Source organism: Mus pahari, chromosome 5, assembly GCF_900095145.1.
Source record: "Mus pahari chromosome 5, PAHARI_EIJ_v1.1, whole genome shotgun sequence".
Lineage (NCBI taxonomy): Eukaryota > Metazoa > Chordata > Mammalia > Rodentia > Muridae > Mus > Mus pahari.
Window position 1 is genome coordinate 110,219,019 of NC_034594.1, and position 17,964 is coordinate 110,236,982.

Genomic DNA, 17,964 nt, shown 5'->3' on the forward strand with positions numbered 1-17,964 from the left:
AGGGAGGGAGGGAGGGAGGGAGGGAGGGAGGAAGGAAGGAAGGAAGGAAGGAAGGAAGGAAGGAAGGAAGGAAGGAAGGAAGGAAGGAAGGACGGGCTCACAAGTCTCATGGGGCACACAGGAACAAAGGTGTATGAAACCCCATTCCCACAAGTACATAAGTAGGTAATGATTGTGGCGGTGTGGTCACCAACAGATGTCCACGCTCCTGTAAGCAACTCCAGTTAAGTTCTGTTCCCCAAGCTAGAGGTGGGCAGAAGCATTTCTTTGCCTAGCTGTCGCCCTTTCTGTCATAAATAGAAGCAGACTCCTCAGGGAAGCCCATGCAATTCTTGATGCCTGAGGACCAACACCACAGGGCTGGGGATGGATAAGTTTGAGAGGTACAGTAGAATTACCTCTGCTATTACAACAAGGTACATAGCCAAGGTTTCTCCACCTGAAGGTGGGGTATCGCTGGGGGGCTTTCTGGGGTGGCTCTCTATGTAATATGGAGTGCTATGCCTTTTAGTAAATGAGGTTAGCAGTGTGAGGGGAAGAATGTCCCTAAATGGCAGATGGACTAGAGAATATATTCCAGTCTTTAAAGCATTCCATAAGCAGGCACTGGCTGCAGCAGTGTGGACTTTGCTACGGGCAATAAGAATTGCCCTCTGGCCTCAGTGGGCACCCACACACTTGTGGTATACATATATGCGGTATACATATACGTTCACGCAGAAATGAAAATAACTTTAACAGCAACAAAGGTGGGGAAACCCACGATTCAGTGTGTAGATGGGGGCACAGTTATGATCCAATATAGGAAATTAACAATCTGGGAAACTCCGTGTCTAAAATGCCATGGCTCATGTGAGACCCAGGGCTAGCTGACAAGACAGATTTACTGCATCATCGATGACAGAGAGTCTCATGAATATCAGGGACAGATATCACCGAGAGTCGGGCTTGAGAGGGTGGGGCCTGATGCCTACTTCACTGGGCTGGAGAAATCGCATTCTTAGGAAAGGTGGGGACCAAGTCCCATAGTAGAACAAACATTGTCTTTACAAAGTAAGAGAGGTCCCGTTGCCCAAATGACTTATGTTGGCAGGTAGATTGGGACCCTAAGGTACCAACAGCACTCAGGGGTGGAGGAATGGAAAGGTGAATGGCAAACTTATTTGTGTCTCTTGAAAGCCAATATGGCAAGATTTGTAGCAAGGCAGAGTCTGGTGGGGGTGTGACAAGTGTCAAAGTCAGGGCTTGCAAGCCTTCAGATCTTTAATGGAGTAAGAAAGGTGTGAGTGATTACCTCCTGCTGAGAAGAGGGAGCTCCGTGGACTGGGAGCCACAGCCACCACGCCTCTGAAGGAAGTACTGGCCACATTGCCCACAAGACCCCATATTGAACTGAAGATCTATTAGTCTCCTACTAACTTGCAGAATAGCTGGGCTTGGACAGGAACCAATGTGAATTGGTTTCTCACAGCCTCTCGGGCATCAGGAGCAGTGCACATCGCAGAACGGTGGAAAGGAAAAGGGTAAAACCTATGGAAGACGTGGGCAGTTGTGAACTCCCTCTCTAAAGGCATCCTCGGGGCATTTCTCTCCTGCAAGGGGTGTCCTGGGCGTGGAGATGGTTCACCCAGCCTGAGACCCTTCCAACAACTCAGTATGGACGATAATGGAAAGATGGTGGGGCTGGTTCAAGGACTTAACTCCAACTTAGTGATAGACACCGCGGGAGAGAGCACAGCCTGGACCAGGCCAGGCAAAATAGCAAGGGTGATGAAGCCTGCCTAGTCCCTCAAGGGTGAGGAAGTGCTCAGCAACTCTGAAGCAGCATCTCAGGGTGGAGGTAGGATGGACGGCTCCAAGAGCATCACTGTGGACTACAGAAAGCTAAGGTAGTGCCTCCCATCCACAGCACTGAATCCTGCACTGCTGTGGTTTTTTGTTTGTCTGATTTTTGTTTTGTTTTATTTTGTTTTGTTTTAAAGAAAACAATAAAAGCAGTGGGGTCTTTTCTTGGTGCATAAGGAGATCTCATCAAATAAAACCAACCTGTGTGTTTTACACATCTAGATAAGTATCTGAAGGCAGGATAGTACTCGTGACAGAGCAAGGACAGGGACTCAGCCTAAACAGTGTGCAGGGGCCAGGCGCAGTGGTGAGATTCTTAGAAGGGCAATGCATGAATGATACCCTACAAAGAGACTGATTAACTGCTCTGATCCTTCGCACAGGCGAGGATGTCAGCCAAGGGCTGTAAACACAAAAGGCACACACAGAAGCTGAAGAGGTAGTTAAATAAAATCCCAGGGCTTGGGGTGTGCCATCTCCCGATGAGCTGTCCACCGAAGAAACCCCCAAAAGAATAAAATGACCTACTGTTGCTGCTGTGACTTACACCCGGAACTAGATACCAGAACTCTATTGCTGAAGATGCTGTATACTCTGCTTAAGGGACACAGGAATGGACGAGGCTGGAGGTGGAGGCTCCACCTTGCCGGATGGCATTTGTAGTGTCAGAGAGGGTATGGGGGCTGCTGGGAAGAATTGTTGCCACGGGTCCAGCTCAGTAACACAGGCTGCATGTCAATGCCATTGTACAGTGAGTGAGACAAAGGATAGGTTAGGCTTTGAAGAACAAAGATTAAAGTTCAAACGTGTGACTATATAGATAATCCAAAATAAAACAACACATAGAAAGAGAGACTGAGAGAAAAAACGAGCCGGACCCTCCTGAGCTAAGGGAGAATATCAGGCAGCCTAACCTAAGGGAAGCTGGGGTCTCACAAATAAAAACGATTTGACTGAATAATTAACAGAAGTGCCTGCACTTGAGGAAAACCAAGATGGCAGCAGACCTCTCTACAAAGTCTCCAAACCAATATTTAACGTTAGTGGTACAGACCTGGCATCTCAGGACTGGGGAGGGATGCAAGTAAGGCTGGCTGAACATTGTCAGCTCAAGGCCAGCCTATATACATATACATATACACATATACATACACATACACATACACATACACATACACATACACATACACATACACATACACATACACATACATATACATATACATGTACATGACAATATACATATACATATACATATACATATACATATACATATACATATACATATACATATACATATACATATACATATACATATACATATACATATNTATACATATACATATACATATACATATACATATACATATACATATACATATACATATACATATACATATACATATACATATACATATACATATACATAGAGAATCTGTTTTAAATAAGCCAAAAAGTCAACAACCCAAGCCAAGCAAACAAAAACAAAAATCCCAAAACAAGCAAACAAAAAGCTATCAACTTAGAGTTCTATGTCCAGTTTGGGAAAAAAATTTTTTTTTTCAGGTTCTGTGAGATGGCTTAATAGGTAGAGTGCTTGCCACAGAGGCATGGGACCTAAACTCAAATCTCCAGAATTCCCTTCTTGTCCTGCTGTAATCATAAGCAAAGGCGGCAGAAAAATCTGGAGGACAAGGCAGCTTCCTCAGCAAGGTGGGAATGGACGACAGCCTGTCATACAAAGGCGTTCTGGAATCACTGAACATGTCTAGTGGAATGCTCACCTCAGCCATTCTCAGTCATAGGAAGGTGTGCTTGACATCCACCCCCAGCCCCTCGACCTATGACTTCTGTTCCTTCTGCCCAAGTCCGCCATGCATTTTGGTGAAGGGGAGAGAATAATCAGAGGGTGGGCAGAGAAGACTGTGCCCACTAGTCAGGTCACCTTTCAGACCTGGTTGCCACATTCTGGGAGACTGTGGACTTGGCTTTCTCCAGGGCTCACTCATTTCTCTGTCCCTGCAAACTCCAGAACAATTCTAGGTACCCTGTATCAGACCATACTTACAGGAGGTATAGGTATACACACATGCAGGTGTGCCTAGGTATACACGCATGCAGGTGTGCCTAGGTATACACGCATGCAGGTGTGCCTAGGAGGTACAGGTATAGGTATACACGCATACAGGTGTGCCTAGGAGGTACAGGTATAGGTATACACGCATGCAGGTGTACCTAGGAGGGTACAGGTATAGGTATACACGCATGCAGGTGTGCCTAGGTATACATGCATGCAGGTGTGCCTAGGAGGTACAGGTATAGGTATACATGCATGCAGGTGTGCCTATAGGTTTTGATGGCAGTGGATCACATAGAGATGGACCCATCCCATCTATCACATGGGACAGTGAAGCTATGGAGAAATTGGCTAAGTGAATATGGAATGAGAATCAAATCTTTATGGGCTTGATAGTCTCCTGGCTCTGCTGACAGGAGCCCCCAGAAGAGATTGCAGTAGAACTCTCCCCAGTCCAGAATGTTGCTGGCTCCAGGGAGGAACAACTGGCTCACAGTCTGTGTGCATACAACGTTTAGGGATGCTTAAGTCCTGCTTGTCCCAGGGTTTTTGCAGGGCAGAGGCATGGGGAAAGCATGAGCCAAGAGAAGGGAGCCTCCGCTCACAGACTGTCTCCCCTACCTTGGCTTTTCTGCCCTGCTGCAGATGAACACTGTCCTGACTCACTCTCTCCCGTGAGCCCAGACATTCTCAAGTCTGAGGCGCTGCTTCCTTCAACCAAGCAACCCCAAGTTACTCTGCAAAGAATTCACCTTCGACAGTCTGTCGTTTTAATGAAGTACAGACAGCCCGCAAGCCCCATCCTTGACGCCCTCACCCAGGCCCTCTGCCCTCTCTGACTTTCCATTCCTCTGGTCACAGTGGGCTCAGCTTCCACCCCATGCACCACTCTCTCTCTCTGGAGCTTTGTTCGGAGGTACAGAACACAGACATCCATAGTAACAGGGTCACTCTGAGTCATCATTCAGCTTAAGACTACATCCTCTGCTCTTCTTCTAGTTCTTCAAGGACTTCAGCCCTTCTGGGCATGTCTCACCAGAAGACCCCTTGCTCCTGTCTCACCCAGGAACATCCACTGTCGCGCTGGACCACTCCCCAGGCCAGTGCGGGTACCAGCAACAAAGCTTCAGAGATCTGCCATCCATCTCATAACTGTAGGGTGGGGCAAGGCCAGCATTCCAGGTCAAGTGGCCTAGGAGTCGTATTCTGCAAGACAAGGAATATTTCAGATGATCCTGAAGGGACAGTGGGCCCTCTCACGCCTATCCCATCACAAAGAGTCTGCAATGCTGGGCGTGGGATGGCCCAGAGCCACCAAAGTTTTTTTTCTTATTGGCAATGCATTATTCACCTTGATGAATGGAGATGGCCAGTGAGAGACTCGGCATGATCTTTTAGCTCTTCCTATCCGGCACAGTTATAAAAGGACTTGCAGGGCAAGAGGCTTATGTCTCGCACTGAGACATGTGCCTGGCCCACACGGGGACTCTTAGGTAGGTAGTGTAGGCCCCTAAAGTAGTCAAGGTCTCTCTTTACAATTGAGCAAATCAAACCCCAGGAGGTTCTGTGACGGTCAGGTTAAACACATAGTAGAACGCTCATAGAGGCAGGCAGAAATCCAAGTCTCATGGTCTACCATCTGAGTCTACTTGAGAAGCCAGGCCCTTGAGGGCTCCCTGAGGCCAGAAGCTACGGATCTCCCTTATGTTCCCACTTGGTCGCCTCCAGGCAGCCATGGTTACCTGTGACAATGAGGGTGGCTGTGCTGACAGCTTGTCCCAGTGGGTTCTTGGCCACAGCCTTGTATTCGCCACTGTCCTTAAGGGACACGCTGGGGATGACGAGGGAGCACACACCCAGCAAGTCAGTACTGTACACTGCAGGGTTTCTGTCCAAGTTCTGGTCGTTCTTGAACCAGGTGACATGGGGCTGGGGTGAGCCCTGCACGGCACAGGTCATGCGGCACTCGCAGCCCTGGGGCAGAAGGTGAGCCCGCAGACCCACCAGGAAGCGGGGCTTCTGGCTCAGGTCAGGTTCCTGGTATGTTGGAGACTTCACTGTGAACCTGTCTGTGGTGCATTCCCCAGGCAGAAGGAAGGATGGTTAAAAAGCAAAGTCAGTCACAGTCTGACTCTTTCTGCCCATTGAAGTGGGGCCCACCCTGAATCCAGTGCAGTGAGCACCAGCTCAGGTGGGCACTGAGCAGGAGGTGGGAGGCCCACTACATATCTGGCTAGACGGAAGGCCCCCGACTCCATACATTTCACAACCCAAAACACAGAGGCAGACACTTAAGTCCCTCCCTCCTTTAGGGGTCCCCTTACCTCTCTGCCTGGGGATACACCAGGGTTGGCTGGTGTCTGAAGGTTTGCTGGCCCCCAGCTCATTCTTGGCCAGCACCCGAAAGTGGTACTCGTGGCCAGGGAGGACCCCTAGGAGGGTAAAGCGGTTGGTGCGGACACAGTCGGCCACCTCATGCCAGGATCCGTGAGAGGAGGACCGCATCAGCACTGTGTAATGCAAGGGGATGCCCTGAGCCTCATCCGGAGAGGGTTCCCATTGGACTGTTACTGTCCCAGGCACATTCTCCTGCAGGTAGATGGACCCTGGTGCCCGTGGGCATGCTGAGAGAGAGAGAGAGAGAGAGAGAGAGAGAGAGAGAGAGAGAGAGAGAGATCATGTTGCAGAGGAGAAAAATATCCCCCAAAGAATGCTCTTTTTTTTTTCTTTTGAGGCAGGGTTTCACCCACATTAACCCAGGCTAGCCTTAACTCTGGGTTCTGCCTCAGTCTCCCAAGTCTGGGATTATAGGTACCCACCACCACAGATGACTCCCAAAAAATTACTTGTTAATTCACCTTTTTAAATAGATAAAATGACAGGACAGGGATAGAAGTTAGAGTTTTCATAAAATCAAATCACAAATGCCTGCGGTTAGTCTTCCTGCATTTCTGAACATTCCAGGCTGGGGAACGAGAGTCATTTCAGGGAAGGGACAATCTTAACTTGCACCGGGGTCGTGGGCAGATTCTTCCCACGGTGTCCTTTAGTGACGCAGTGCTGGGAGCCATTTTTGCTCTTGGACTCAAAACAAACAAATACCCCTGCAGATAAGAAGCAAGGGTGTGGTGTCTCCAAGTTCATAGGTCAGAACAACTGGGCTTTCAGGGACTCTCCTTTTACCCCGCCTCTGAGCCTTGAAGAGTGTAGGCCTAACAGTGTGGTCACCTTGCACACTCAGCACCATGAGCTATGCCCAGGGCAGGTGCAGCCTTCACACCCTGGTGGGGGCTCACAGCTGAGCGGCCTCACCTGCCACACTGATGAAGAAGCTGCAGGTAGCTTCCTTCCCCTGCAGGTTCCTTAACATCACGGTGTATCGGCCACAGTCCGAGAGGCTAGCTACAGGGATCAGAAGCTCTGTGAGGCCAACCTTCACAGTGGTCACACTTCTTTTGGGCAAGGGCAAGCCGTCCTTCAGCCAGGTCACCTCAGGCATGGGGGCAGCCTGAGAACCAAGGGCAAGCTCAAATTGAGAAGAGGAAGGTGTTTTGTTTGTTTGTTTGTTTGAAGTGTCTATTCAAATAAATTATGTAGTTAGCATATAAAATAATAGGCTTATTGATGACATGTTATTGCGTATGTATCACTGAATCTTCCTGATATTCACTGCTATAGTCCTTCTGCTTTCATTTTACACAATTCTTTCTTACACACACTCGTGTGTATGTACACACACACACACACACACACACACACGTGTACGCTCGAAAAAACATGCTGATTTTTTTTCTTTCTTCCCTTAAGGCCGTCACCCTCTTGCCCTTGTCCTTTGTGATTCCTTCCTCCCTGATCTTTGCTCTCCATGGAGGAAATTTTGTAAAAGGAGAAGTACATAAGCTGGTCCCAGTGTAGAAGAACAAGAAGGACCATTCTAGGTGGAAAGAGATGCCCCTGAGCACAGGAGCTCAACAAGGAATAGGCTCTCAGGGAGGCGGCGATGTGTGGAGCTAGCTGGTAGGTATGGAAGGATGCTGGGATGGGAAGGGAGGCTTAGCCGGGAGACTCGGTAAAATGGTTCCGGCCCTCAGCCTCACCCCCATGCAGACATCCAGATTCACTGAGTGAGGTGCTGCAGTTAGGGCAGGGCAGCTGGTTCTGGATTTCCATGGTTCTTGGTGGGAGTGAGAAGAAACTAATTGGGAAGAGAGTATTCCTTCCCCACAAGGCAAGCTAGGGGGTGACTCGGGAGTTCCTGCGATAGAGAGAGGGGCTGCAGGAAGCAGATTATACATCTGGCCTGGAACCATGGTGACTGGAAAAGATAGGAGAGTGGCAGGTTTAGGAAAGGAGCTGGCAGGGCTGGTTAAGAGCACTGACTGCTCTTCTGAAGGTCCTGAGTTCAAATCCCAGCAACCACATGGTGGCTCTCAACCATATGCTGATTTACATAAAAATGAATAAATAAATCTTTAAAAAAGATTTATCTGTATCTGAGTGTCTGAGAGTCAGACCTATGATGTAACAGTGAGCACTCTCAGCTGGAGAATCTCGTCAGCTGCAGGATGATGATGCTACGTCCCACTGCCTATGGGACTCCCATCATGTGCGCCTGAGAACGCTGATAGTAAGCTGCCCGTAGGGGTGTCCCAAGGGTTCAGGCATTAATGACGTGTGGACAGAGCACAGCACCCAAGTTGCTACCCCCACTTTCTCAGCCCTTTGGTAAGCTTAGTCTCTTTAGTAAGAGCCTGAAGAACGCAGTGCCACAGGAGAGCGATGACGGCATCAGGCAGTCTGTGCTTTACCACCACACTAGTGACTGTACGTAGAGTTGTGTGGTGTTGACATTGGGTGAGGATCATCCTGAGTCAGACTTTGACTTGCACAAAAAATATATTCTAAAAGCAAAAATGATTATCTACCCCGTGGGCTCCCTCAGTTCCCAGACTAAGATGAGGAGAGATGTTCTAATTTGGAGTGTAATATTAGAAGCGATCACTAGAGGGAGGTGTAGCCCTTGTACACTTGTACCAGAGAATGCTGTCCAAGAGGACAAATGCCAGCTTGGCTTCAAGAACCATTTTCCTCCCTACCCACCTCACACTGGGCCTTATTTCGGAAACAAGTCAAAGTCTATGACTAAGGTTAAAGAATAAGAAGGAATAAGGAGCACTCCACGACTGTCTAGTTTCCTGGTGACTCAGGGACTACCCCCCTCCCCCATGCCCTCCACACACTGCTTCAGGTATACTCACTTCAAAGGATACAGGAACACGAATACTGTCCCCAACCCTGACCATCAGTGTGTCCTTTGTGCTGGAGTCCATGAGGAACCTGGGACAGACTAGAACACACAAGATGGCTTGTCACCTCCCTCCACAGTGAGCAGCTAGCTCACCTAGGATGCAAATCGAAGGCCGAACCAGTGTAACGGCCTGACAGAGAGCTCTTGGAAGGGTGTGTTGGGGAGAAAGGCCAGGAGACAGGGACGACAGTCTTGTGGGACAATCAAAGTTGCCACCAGGAAAGGGTGGGTGACGTCTTTTAATGGGGTGACATCCATTGAAGGTCAGAGCCAGGAAAAGAATTTAAGATTCTGGACTCAGGAGCTCTTGGCTTTTTATTGTCTCCTTATTGTCACGGTGACAACTAGAGAGGATTGGTATGGCTCACAAGGACAAAGGATCTGCTTCTAGTGATTAAGGCCCAAAGGGAAACACAATCTGCCTCGCAGTAACAGGGACCCGGGGTATGTGCTGGCTCAGACCAAGCAGTGCTCAGTCCTCAGAGTCACTTGTTTTAAATCGTGGTTCTGTGTCATAACAAGGGGAGACCCTGGGTGAAGATGGCCTTTGTGGTCATCTCTGGAGCTGTAATGAGAACGCATTTCTAAAAGGGGTCCGCTTAGCTCAGTGCTCCATGCCACCTCTCTGTTAAGAAGGCAACTGATGACTGCAGAGCAGCAGTGCCTCTCAGGAAGGGTCTATAGGATTCAGGGTGGGGAAAGGGGGTGACACTCACCAGTGGCGGGCATGGCACGAACCAGTGTGTCCAGGGAAGTGGCCTGGCTCCGGCCCCCATCATTAACTGCTGTCACCCGCACAAAGTAGCTTTCTTGCGGCCGAAGCCCCTTGGCTGTGAAGGTGGTGCCCGGCACAGTGCCCATGTGGCATGGGCTCCACAGATGGCTGTCTGAACCACACCGCTCCACAACATATCCCTGGGCTTCATCAGCATCCTCGGTGTCCGGCGCCATCCAGCTCACAGTGATGCTAGTGTCCGATGTGTCTGTAACCCGGAGATCCCGCACAGGCCCTGGGGGTCCTGGGCAAGCACCAAGGAAGTTTCAGTCGTGTGGCATCTTCCTCTGAGGAGTCGTCCAACCAAGGAGCCTTGGGGTTTCTTTCACTTAGGGGTTTCTGCAGAACCGTGGGTCCCTGGCTACCTTCTTAGCCCGCCCACCAACTTGCCAACCCCTAACTATCCCATAGTCCTTGACAGCTGGTATTTTCAGTTGAGAACCTTTTGTGCTCTGTTGTGCCTGGGGGGGCTGGAGTTCTATGTCTGTGTGCTGAATTATAACTCTTAGTTGGGAACTACACCAGCACAGATTTCTTGTTCCTTGTCTGTTAAATGGGAACAACAGCAGTACTACCTACCCGTGGGGACTGTGGAATAAACAAAAGTCATGATGTGTTTGTGTTTGTGCGTGTACTTGTGTGTGTGTGTGTGTGTGAGTGCTTTGGATATTTCACTGCAGGATGATATTCTGGCTGTCAAGGCTAGGTGCATAATAAACATTCTGCCTGTGAGATGCCAGCCCCAAAGGCACTAGGATTGGTAAGGGCTCACTGGCATTTCTAAACATGTGATGATGCTTATACTCACTGGTCCAGGGGAGGGCTTCTAGCCTTGAATTTGTACTCAAATCACTGGGGACTTTATTGAAAACACAGGTCCTAATTCAAGAATTCCGAGGTGCAGAATAAGATTTTCTTTCTTCCTTCCTTCCTTCCTTCCTTCCTTCCTTCCTTCCTTCCTTCCTTCCTCCCTCCCTCCCTCCCTCCCTTCCTCCCTCCCTCTCTCTCTTTCTCTCTCTTTCTTTCTTCCTCCTTCCTTTCTTTTTTCCTGCCTATGTATCTATATATGTGTATGTATGTATGTATGTATGTATGTATGTATGTATCTATCTATCTATCTATCTATCTATCTATCTATCTATCTATCTAAAATATGTGTCTCCTTCAGTTTAACTTCTTAATGCTGGGGTTGAATTGCAGATGTGTACCATGACACATAGCCTGAAATTCTACAGGAAGTTTCCCAAGTGACATTTCCAGTCTTCAGATTTTGCACAGTAGTAAGGGTCTAGAAGGTAAGATCTACTGCTGTGGCTGCTGCAGACACTGCACATTCTGATTCCTCCATCCCCACCTCTGATGAGAGAGCCAGTGGTCGACAGTAAAACAGGTTAGGTTTGCTCTATTTGCGAGGCAAGGACACACGGGGCCGGCTCACCTCCCCCTCTCCCTTGTAGAACATTCTGTTGTTAATGGAGTGATACAAGCAATCTGTCACACAGCTGATTCTACAAGTGCCTTGATTCTGCTGCCTTGATGGCTTGTCATCAGCAGGCTTGTTTGAGGTGCTCAGAGTAACACCTTCTAAACCCTGTGCTCTGGAGCAAAGCGTTTAACTGGGGTTTTGTGAGAAGGCCACTCTCTAATTGAATCGGGAGTTTGAATCAAAGTCGGGTGTCTTTTCTTGTGGGGCATGGGCATACCAGAAGCTGCTATTGTGCCTATCTTTAATGACAAATCTTTAGTTTTTGCTGTTTCTGTTTTCTAGAGAAGGATTCTCGACATCTCGGATGCTGCTGAGACCTTGGACAGGCAAATACTGGGCTCTGTTAACCAAAGACAGAGGCTGGGATGGAGGAACCTACCTCCTCATGCAATGCTGGCCCCTTTGCGTGTGATGAGCAGTATGAACTGGATGGAAAACTGTAGCTAAGCTTCCCTGCTACCCGTTCCCCAGGGACGAGACTCTCCACTAGTGAACGGGCAATGCCACTGGGCTAGCATGGCTAACAGCGACCTTCCCTGAGGCCAAAGAGTGCCAGACATGATCTTGCAAAGTCTTCATTCCTCCTGCATGGCCCCTGGACCCATATGATTTCAATCCAGATCCTTTAGGGTCCCAGTGGCCTCTCAACCTTGACTTCCAGCTCTTCAGAATATCTTCCCAACTTGTGAACTTCCACCCCACGGTTTTAGAGCTATCCCATGCACATCCCTCCCCAACATCCTGGATTGGCGCCTTACTTACTCATGGGGTCTCTAGCAAAGACAGCATCCGATGGAGGCCCAGGATCTCCAGGGCCGGACAGAGTCACGGCCGTGACCCGGAACTCATACTGGCAACCCTGTCGCAGACCCACCACAGTGTACCTCCTTTCTGTGGAAGACCACATCCCATATTAGTCTCCCATTGTGGGACCAGAAAACGGGGACAAATCTCAGCACCCCCATATTCAGGAGAAGACCAAACATGGGGTCTAACACAGCCCTCCTACATTGGCACCAACCAGGTGTGACAGAGCTGCTTCCAAGGTGAAAGGTGTTTTCATCTGTTTGCCTCAGCCTTGCCAGATGATCAATACGGCACTTTGATGTCTCTGATTCATGGTGCCTCACAGAGTCATAATACTTAAATACTAAATGGTGACATTAGAGATGTGAGGATATGGTCCCCAAGTAGCCTTAACTCCTAAGTGGCATTGCTATTACAGGACTTGTGACAGTTTGTCCTGAACCTGGTGTTGGGCTTCCAGTACACACAGAGCACAGCCACGCACGGGGTTCTGGAGGCTTCCGTAGCACCTGCTTCAGCCTCAGTCTCATCTGGATTCTTTCTTCTCTCTGGAAGCAGCTAGCTCCTAGGACACTAACTAGAGGGCTGGGGTCACCCCTGTCTGTGTTATCAGCAAGGAAACTGAGATCTACAGAGGAAGTGGGCTGCTCATGGTCAAAGCCTGAAGTGTGTGTGAGGGGGGCAGGGAGGAGAGCTGGTCCTCTGCTGATAGACCTTGCTGGATGAATATTTGGGGTCTGGGGGTAGGGCGTTTAGCAGCATCCTTGTCTTCTTCACACAAGATGTCAAGAGCATGGACTCTCCACCCAGCAGTGACTGTCACAAACAGCTCTAGATATTGCTAAATGCCACCCCCCCACAATGGAGACAAAACCACATTAGCTGAACAGTATCTACGTTAAACTGATCCGCACTAGTGACACCAAGGGACCCTGTGGCCAGGAGGGGCTCTAAGGCAGTTCGGAATGGGGCCAGCGAGAAGCTGCCCTTCAGACCAACTCACCAGACACGGGCTGCTCATTCACAGCCATCCAGGTGTTGCTCCCCTTCTTGCGCTTCTCGACCAGGTAGCCCAGGATGTGGGTACTGCCAGGGCCCTGTGGTGCCCCCCATGTGAGAGTGATGCTCTGACTGGAGGCTGACAGGATGGCTGGGGCAGAAGGGGGCCCCGGAAGAGCTGAGGGCAGAGGCAGCCAGTCAGCAGAAGTTGAGGCAAGCAGCAGCTCCTGGGAGATGGGGCTGCCAGGAGAGGGCACGGGGAATCTAGGGGCGCTGTCACACTCTGCCTTCCTAAGCACTCCAGAGCTGACTCGGCGTTCCCTGCGACATTATACTTGCTGTTCTGGGACAGAGATGATAGAACAGAAAATGCTTTCCTGCCTTGGTTGGAGCCAGTTCTGAGATCCCTTAACCTCACCCACTGATAGCTTGTTCCAGAACAAGGACACAAGGTAGAGAAGGATGTTGGCCAATATGCAGGTCCTGAGAGAAGGCGGCTGTGTGTCTCAGCCTCAAAGAATAGTAAAAGGCTTCCAAATCCCAAAAGAAGTCATAGTAAGGCGTGTCTACTGTGCTCCTCAGAGGTCTCAAGCCCCACCCCATTCCCATCCCCCAAGCATAGCTAGTGACTCTCAGACTGTATTCTGGCCATAGTAGAGTGCAGAGGAGTCCTGTATCCAAATATCATCTGTTTTCTCACCCTCAGGAGCCATCAACACCTCCTCAGACTCCAGGGCATCCCCAGCTCCCACTGAGGTCACAGCCCGCACACGGAAGGCATATTTCTTGCCCTGCTCCACGCCGGTGTCGGTGAAGCTGGTACTGTCTGGTGGGGGCTCGCCCACCTTCAGCCAAGTGCTCCTTCCAGCCTGCCGCCTCTCCACCACATAGTGTTGTATGACCTGGCCCCCATTGTCCCTCGGAGGTAGCCAGCGGAGGCAGACACCTGCTCTGTGGCAATCCTGAACCTCCAGGGGTCCTTGTGGGGCCTGAGGCTTGTCTGAGGACCCGTGGAGAGAAACAAGAAGAGAGAGGAGTCAGAGAAGCTGGGAGGGGCATGTTACTTAACCCCCTCGTCATCGGGTAAGTCTGTAAAGGGGTGGACAGCCCAGAGATACACATGGTTCCTGACACAGCCAGATGCTGAGGCAAGGCGGAGCTCATGGGTAGGTTCCAAACGTCTCTTGGTGTCTCTGGTCTCTACTTCCCCAGTCCTGCCTTAGGAGATAGCATAGAACCTGCAGCCTGTACCTGGCCCCATTCAGTGACCAGCATGGCCTCCTGCTTAGCCCTCTTATATAGGTAATCTGACTTTGCTGGTAAAGACTAGGGACCACCATTCCACTAATCCTCTCCAGACTTTGTTGTGTTAGAGCTCACACAATGGGTCCACCGGCCCGTACCTGGCCTTGGCCTGTCTCTTTTTCCTAGGCAGTCTGGGGACAGGGAAACTGGGTCAGTAGGGATGGCTTAGGATCTTAACTCTCATGCAAATAAAGACCGAGGCTAGCAGAGTCCATCCCCAGACCCATCCAGACTCCCAGGAAGGTCCTGGGACCCCAGAACCCTGGGGCCCTGGCTGGGAGAATAGGCAGGGTCAGCACCTATAACTTGCAGGGTGAACTCAGCCTGCACACAGCCTCCCTCGCTCCTCAGTGTCACGCTGTACTGGCCACTGTCCTTCCTGCACACACTGGGGAGGCACAGCCGTGTGTAGCCATCTCCCAGAGCCAGTTGGATGCCCTTGTGGTCGCTGCCCACCACCTCGCTCCCATCTTTCCTCCAGGCAGCCTGAACAGGGAGGCGGCTCTGGAAAGGGATTTTCACAGTGACTGGCTTCCCAGCCTTGAACACCAGTGGCTCTCTCAATGTCTCTGTCACATCTGGAGCAATGGTGGGGGGATCTGGAGATTTAAAAAAAAAAAAAAAAAAGAGTAAAAGAATCAGAGAGGACCAAGCCCTGGGCCGCTGGGAATCATGGGAAGAGCCTAGAGAAGGAACTCCCTACCCCACCTCATGAGGACTAGCAAAGGGAATGGGCTGGGTCTGCAGCAGGAAAGGCCAGGGTCAGACCTCACAGAGAACTTCCTGATAAGGAAGGAGATGAGATGTTGGGTTGGGGAAGGCATGGGTTAGCTTCATAAACAATCTTCATAGACTGAGAAGATTGCAGACAAGTCAAGGATTCAGGGCTTCCAGAGAGGGGCTTTTCACCTGGTACTGGGCCTCACCCTGCACGGTCAGGCTGGCCTCACTGTGCTGGTGGCCGGCTACAAAAGTGTATTTCCCAGCCTGGGTCCCCTCCACGTGGGTGAGGATCAGTCTGTGCGTGAGCCCATCTTGCTCAAAGATGACCCCATCTTGGGCAGTAAGCTGGAGGCAAAGATCACCATGGAGACAGCCACTCCCACCCTGTCCAGTTCAGCACCAATAACTGCCCTGTGGGCTACATGGTCGTTACCACTGGCCACCGTGCCTGTCCATGCTGCTCAGAGAGACCAGTGAGCCCAGCTGGCCATCAACTCTCAAATCAGCCTTAGGAGATGAGCGTTGTTATGAAGCCCATTTTATAGATGAGCAACTCCTCCGAGGTCACACAATTGCCAGCAGCAGAGCAGGGATCAGGAGTCAGACTTCACTGAAGCCACCATGCTGTGCCACCTGGTGTGACCGCTTTGATGGGGGCTCAGAGAGGCTGCTCAGAGAGACCCATGAGCCCAGCTGGTCAGGATGAGACCAATGTGCTTGCATAAGGCCTTGGAGGCTGAGTGGAACTCATGAGAGAGGATGACGGGAGAGTGTCATTCATGATTCATCATGTGTTTATTCCAAACACACCACATACCCACTGTCTAAATGTCTCCCAAAGCAGAAACATCAGTAAAATAGTGAAATATAGTGAAAACGTCTATAAAGTCTTTTCCTTCTACTTCTCTGCTTTGCCGTGGTCCCTGACCCCATTAGTTACGCAAGAGGGGCTATGAGAGGTGTGAGGTGTCAGTACCTTGACTCCGTCCTTGAACCAGGTGCCAGGTCCCAGGTCACTGGTAAGAGTACAGGAGAGTATGGCGGCTTCCCCCAGTTGCACCTCTGTATCAGTCAGACCCTGAGAGAAGTGATCCATGGAGCCTAGAGAGATACAGAGGAAGTCCCCAAAGCCTCGCTTTGGCCTGTATTGAATTCTGGGGAGCCTCTATGGTCCTACCCACAGGGGTCAGCCAGACGCAATGCCCAACCTCTCATTTTCCTACGCTGGTACACAGATGAGGGTGTAAGGGAGATGTGAAGCACCCACATATACCCCCGAGTCCCACAGAGAGGCATTTGGAGTCACAGAGGCAAGCCGATACTCTGGGACCTTGGAACATGGGGTCTCAAGAGCTAATACCAAGCAGACCTTTGAGTTTCACATAGCTTGGATCCCTTCTGCAGAGGGAGAGGAAAGGAGCAGAGGCTCCCTGAATTTGCAAGGGATTCTGGGAAACAGAGACACGGGTAGGGATGAGTTCCTGTGCTGAAGGGAGAACTGGCAAGTAGGCACCCAGTGCCCAAGGACTCTACCCTCTGGCTCCACCCTATAAGAGCCACCAGCTGGGAGTACCTACCTCGGGCCTCCGAAGAAGAGTGGCCAGTGCCAGGCTGGTATCTGGATCTGGGGCTCTGGGTAGCATCTTGTGCCTGGCCACAGACATCTGACCTGCCCTCTTGGGTAACTCTCCTGCTGCTGAGATGCCTGTGGGGGCCTCGCCTCCTGTCTTCACTCCAAGGTTCTCTCAGAGACCCTCTATCCTCACTGCCAGTCCAAGGCGCCAGACCTCTGGTCCCCTCTGTGGTTGCTCTCTTTGCTGATCCAACTTCAGTCCCAGACTGCACCTGAGGCCCACTTCCACAGGGACCAGGCTTCCTGCCTGACCAGCCAGGGTCTTTCCCTCCCTGATTTTCAAACTTCGCCAAGGCCCTGGATCCTTGGACCTTGTCACGCTCAGGCTCCCAGGACCCCGACTCCTGGAGGGATTCTTTTCCTTCTCCCTGTCCTGTTCCTAGTTGAAAACCTGGCTCCTGGATTCCTCCTGATACACTTTTGAAGTCCCTTCTGCATAATGGACTATATAATTCAGTCTGGGGTTCCTGAGGTTTTGATGTGACACCATCTCCATAGATAGTGGAATCCCTTCTGCCTGGGACCCTTGAGCTCCCTGTAAATCCAGCCCTGCCCCCTACAAACTCCGAGCCTCTGCTCTCCAAGGAGCGGGGTCCTTGACACTCACCAGCAGCCCCTTGGCCAGTTTCACAGCCCCTGCCTTTGAAGGCTCCTTGTTCCTCATTGGTTTCTCTGAAAATGGCATCAGTTTCCTGCAGTGAGCTAGAGGCCCTGAAGCTGCCTTGAACCTGGTCTTCCCAGTTTGCAGCCCAAGTGTGGCTCGTGGCTCGCCCACTACCAGGTCCTGACGTTACCTTGGTCTCTCTCCCAGGTATAGAACTTCTGTCTACCGCCTGCCCTACCCCTGACAGGCTTCCAGAACTTGTTTCCCTCCTCCTGCCATCCAGCAACGAGCCTCCACATCCCTGAGGTGTCACTCCCTGCTGGCCAGCAACTCTGCGCCTTCCTGTTGTCCCCAAGCCTGATTTATTAAAGTCAAAATCACTTTCTGACTCCAGAGCAGGTA

General features: G+C 50.6%; 1 protein-coding gene across 1 annotated transcript in view; it reads right to left on the minus strand.

Moving 5' to 3' along the window:
* Positions 1-5,013: 5,013 nt before the first annotated feature.
* The window catches only part of Igfn1 (immunoglobulin like and fibronectin type III domain containing 1), a 29,030-nt gene continuing 16,079 nt past the window's right edge, over positions 5,014-17,964 (minus strand). Inside the window, exons 13-25 of the mRNA XM_029539112.1 lie at positions 16,903-17,020; positions 16,302-16,426; positions 15,529-15,670; positions 14,902-15,201; positions 13,998-14,297; positions 13,302-13,475; positions 12,254-12,382; positions 9,947-10,249; positions 9,181-9,269; positions 7,235-7,430; positions 6,247-6,546; positions 5,665-5,991; positions 5,014-5,128 (exon numbers count right to left, since the gene is read on the minus strand). Coding sequence (XP_029394972.1) covers positions 5,115-5,128; positions 5,665-5,991; positions 6,247-6,546; positions 7,235-7,430; positions 9,181-9,269; positions 9,947-10,249; positions 12,254-12,382; positions 13,302-13,475; positions 13,998-14,297; positions 14,902-15,201; positions 15,529-15,670; positions 16,302-16,426; positions 16,903-17,020 — 2,517 coding nt within the window. The 3' untranslated portion in view covers positions 5,014-5,114. The remainder of the gene's footprint in view (positions 5,129-5,664; positions 5,992-6,246; positions 6,547-7,234; positions 7,431-9,180; positions 9,270-9,946; positions 10,250-12,253; positions 12,383-13,301; positions 13,476-13,997; positions 14,298-14,901; positions 15,202-15,528; positions 15,671-16,301; positions 16,427-16,902; positions 17,021-17,964) is intronic.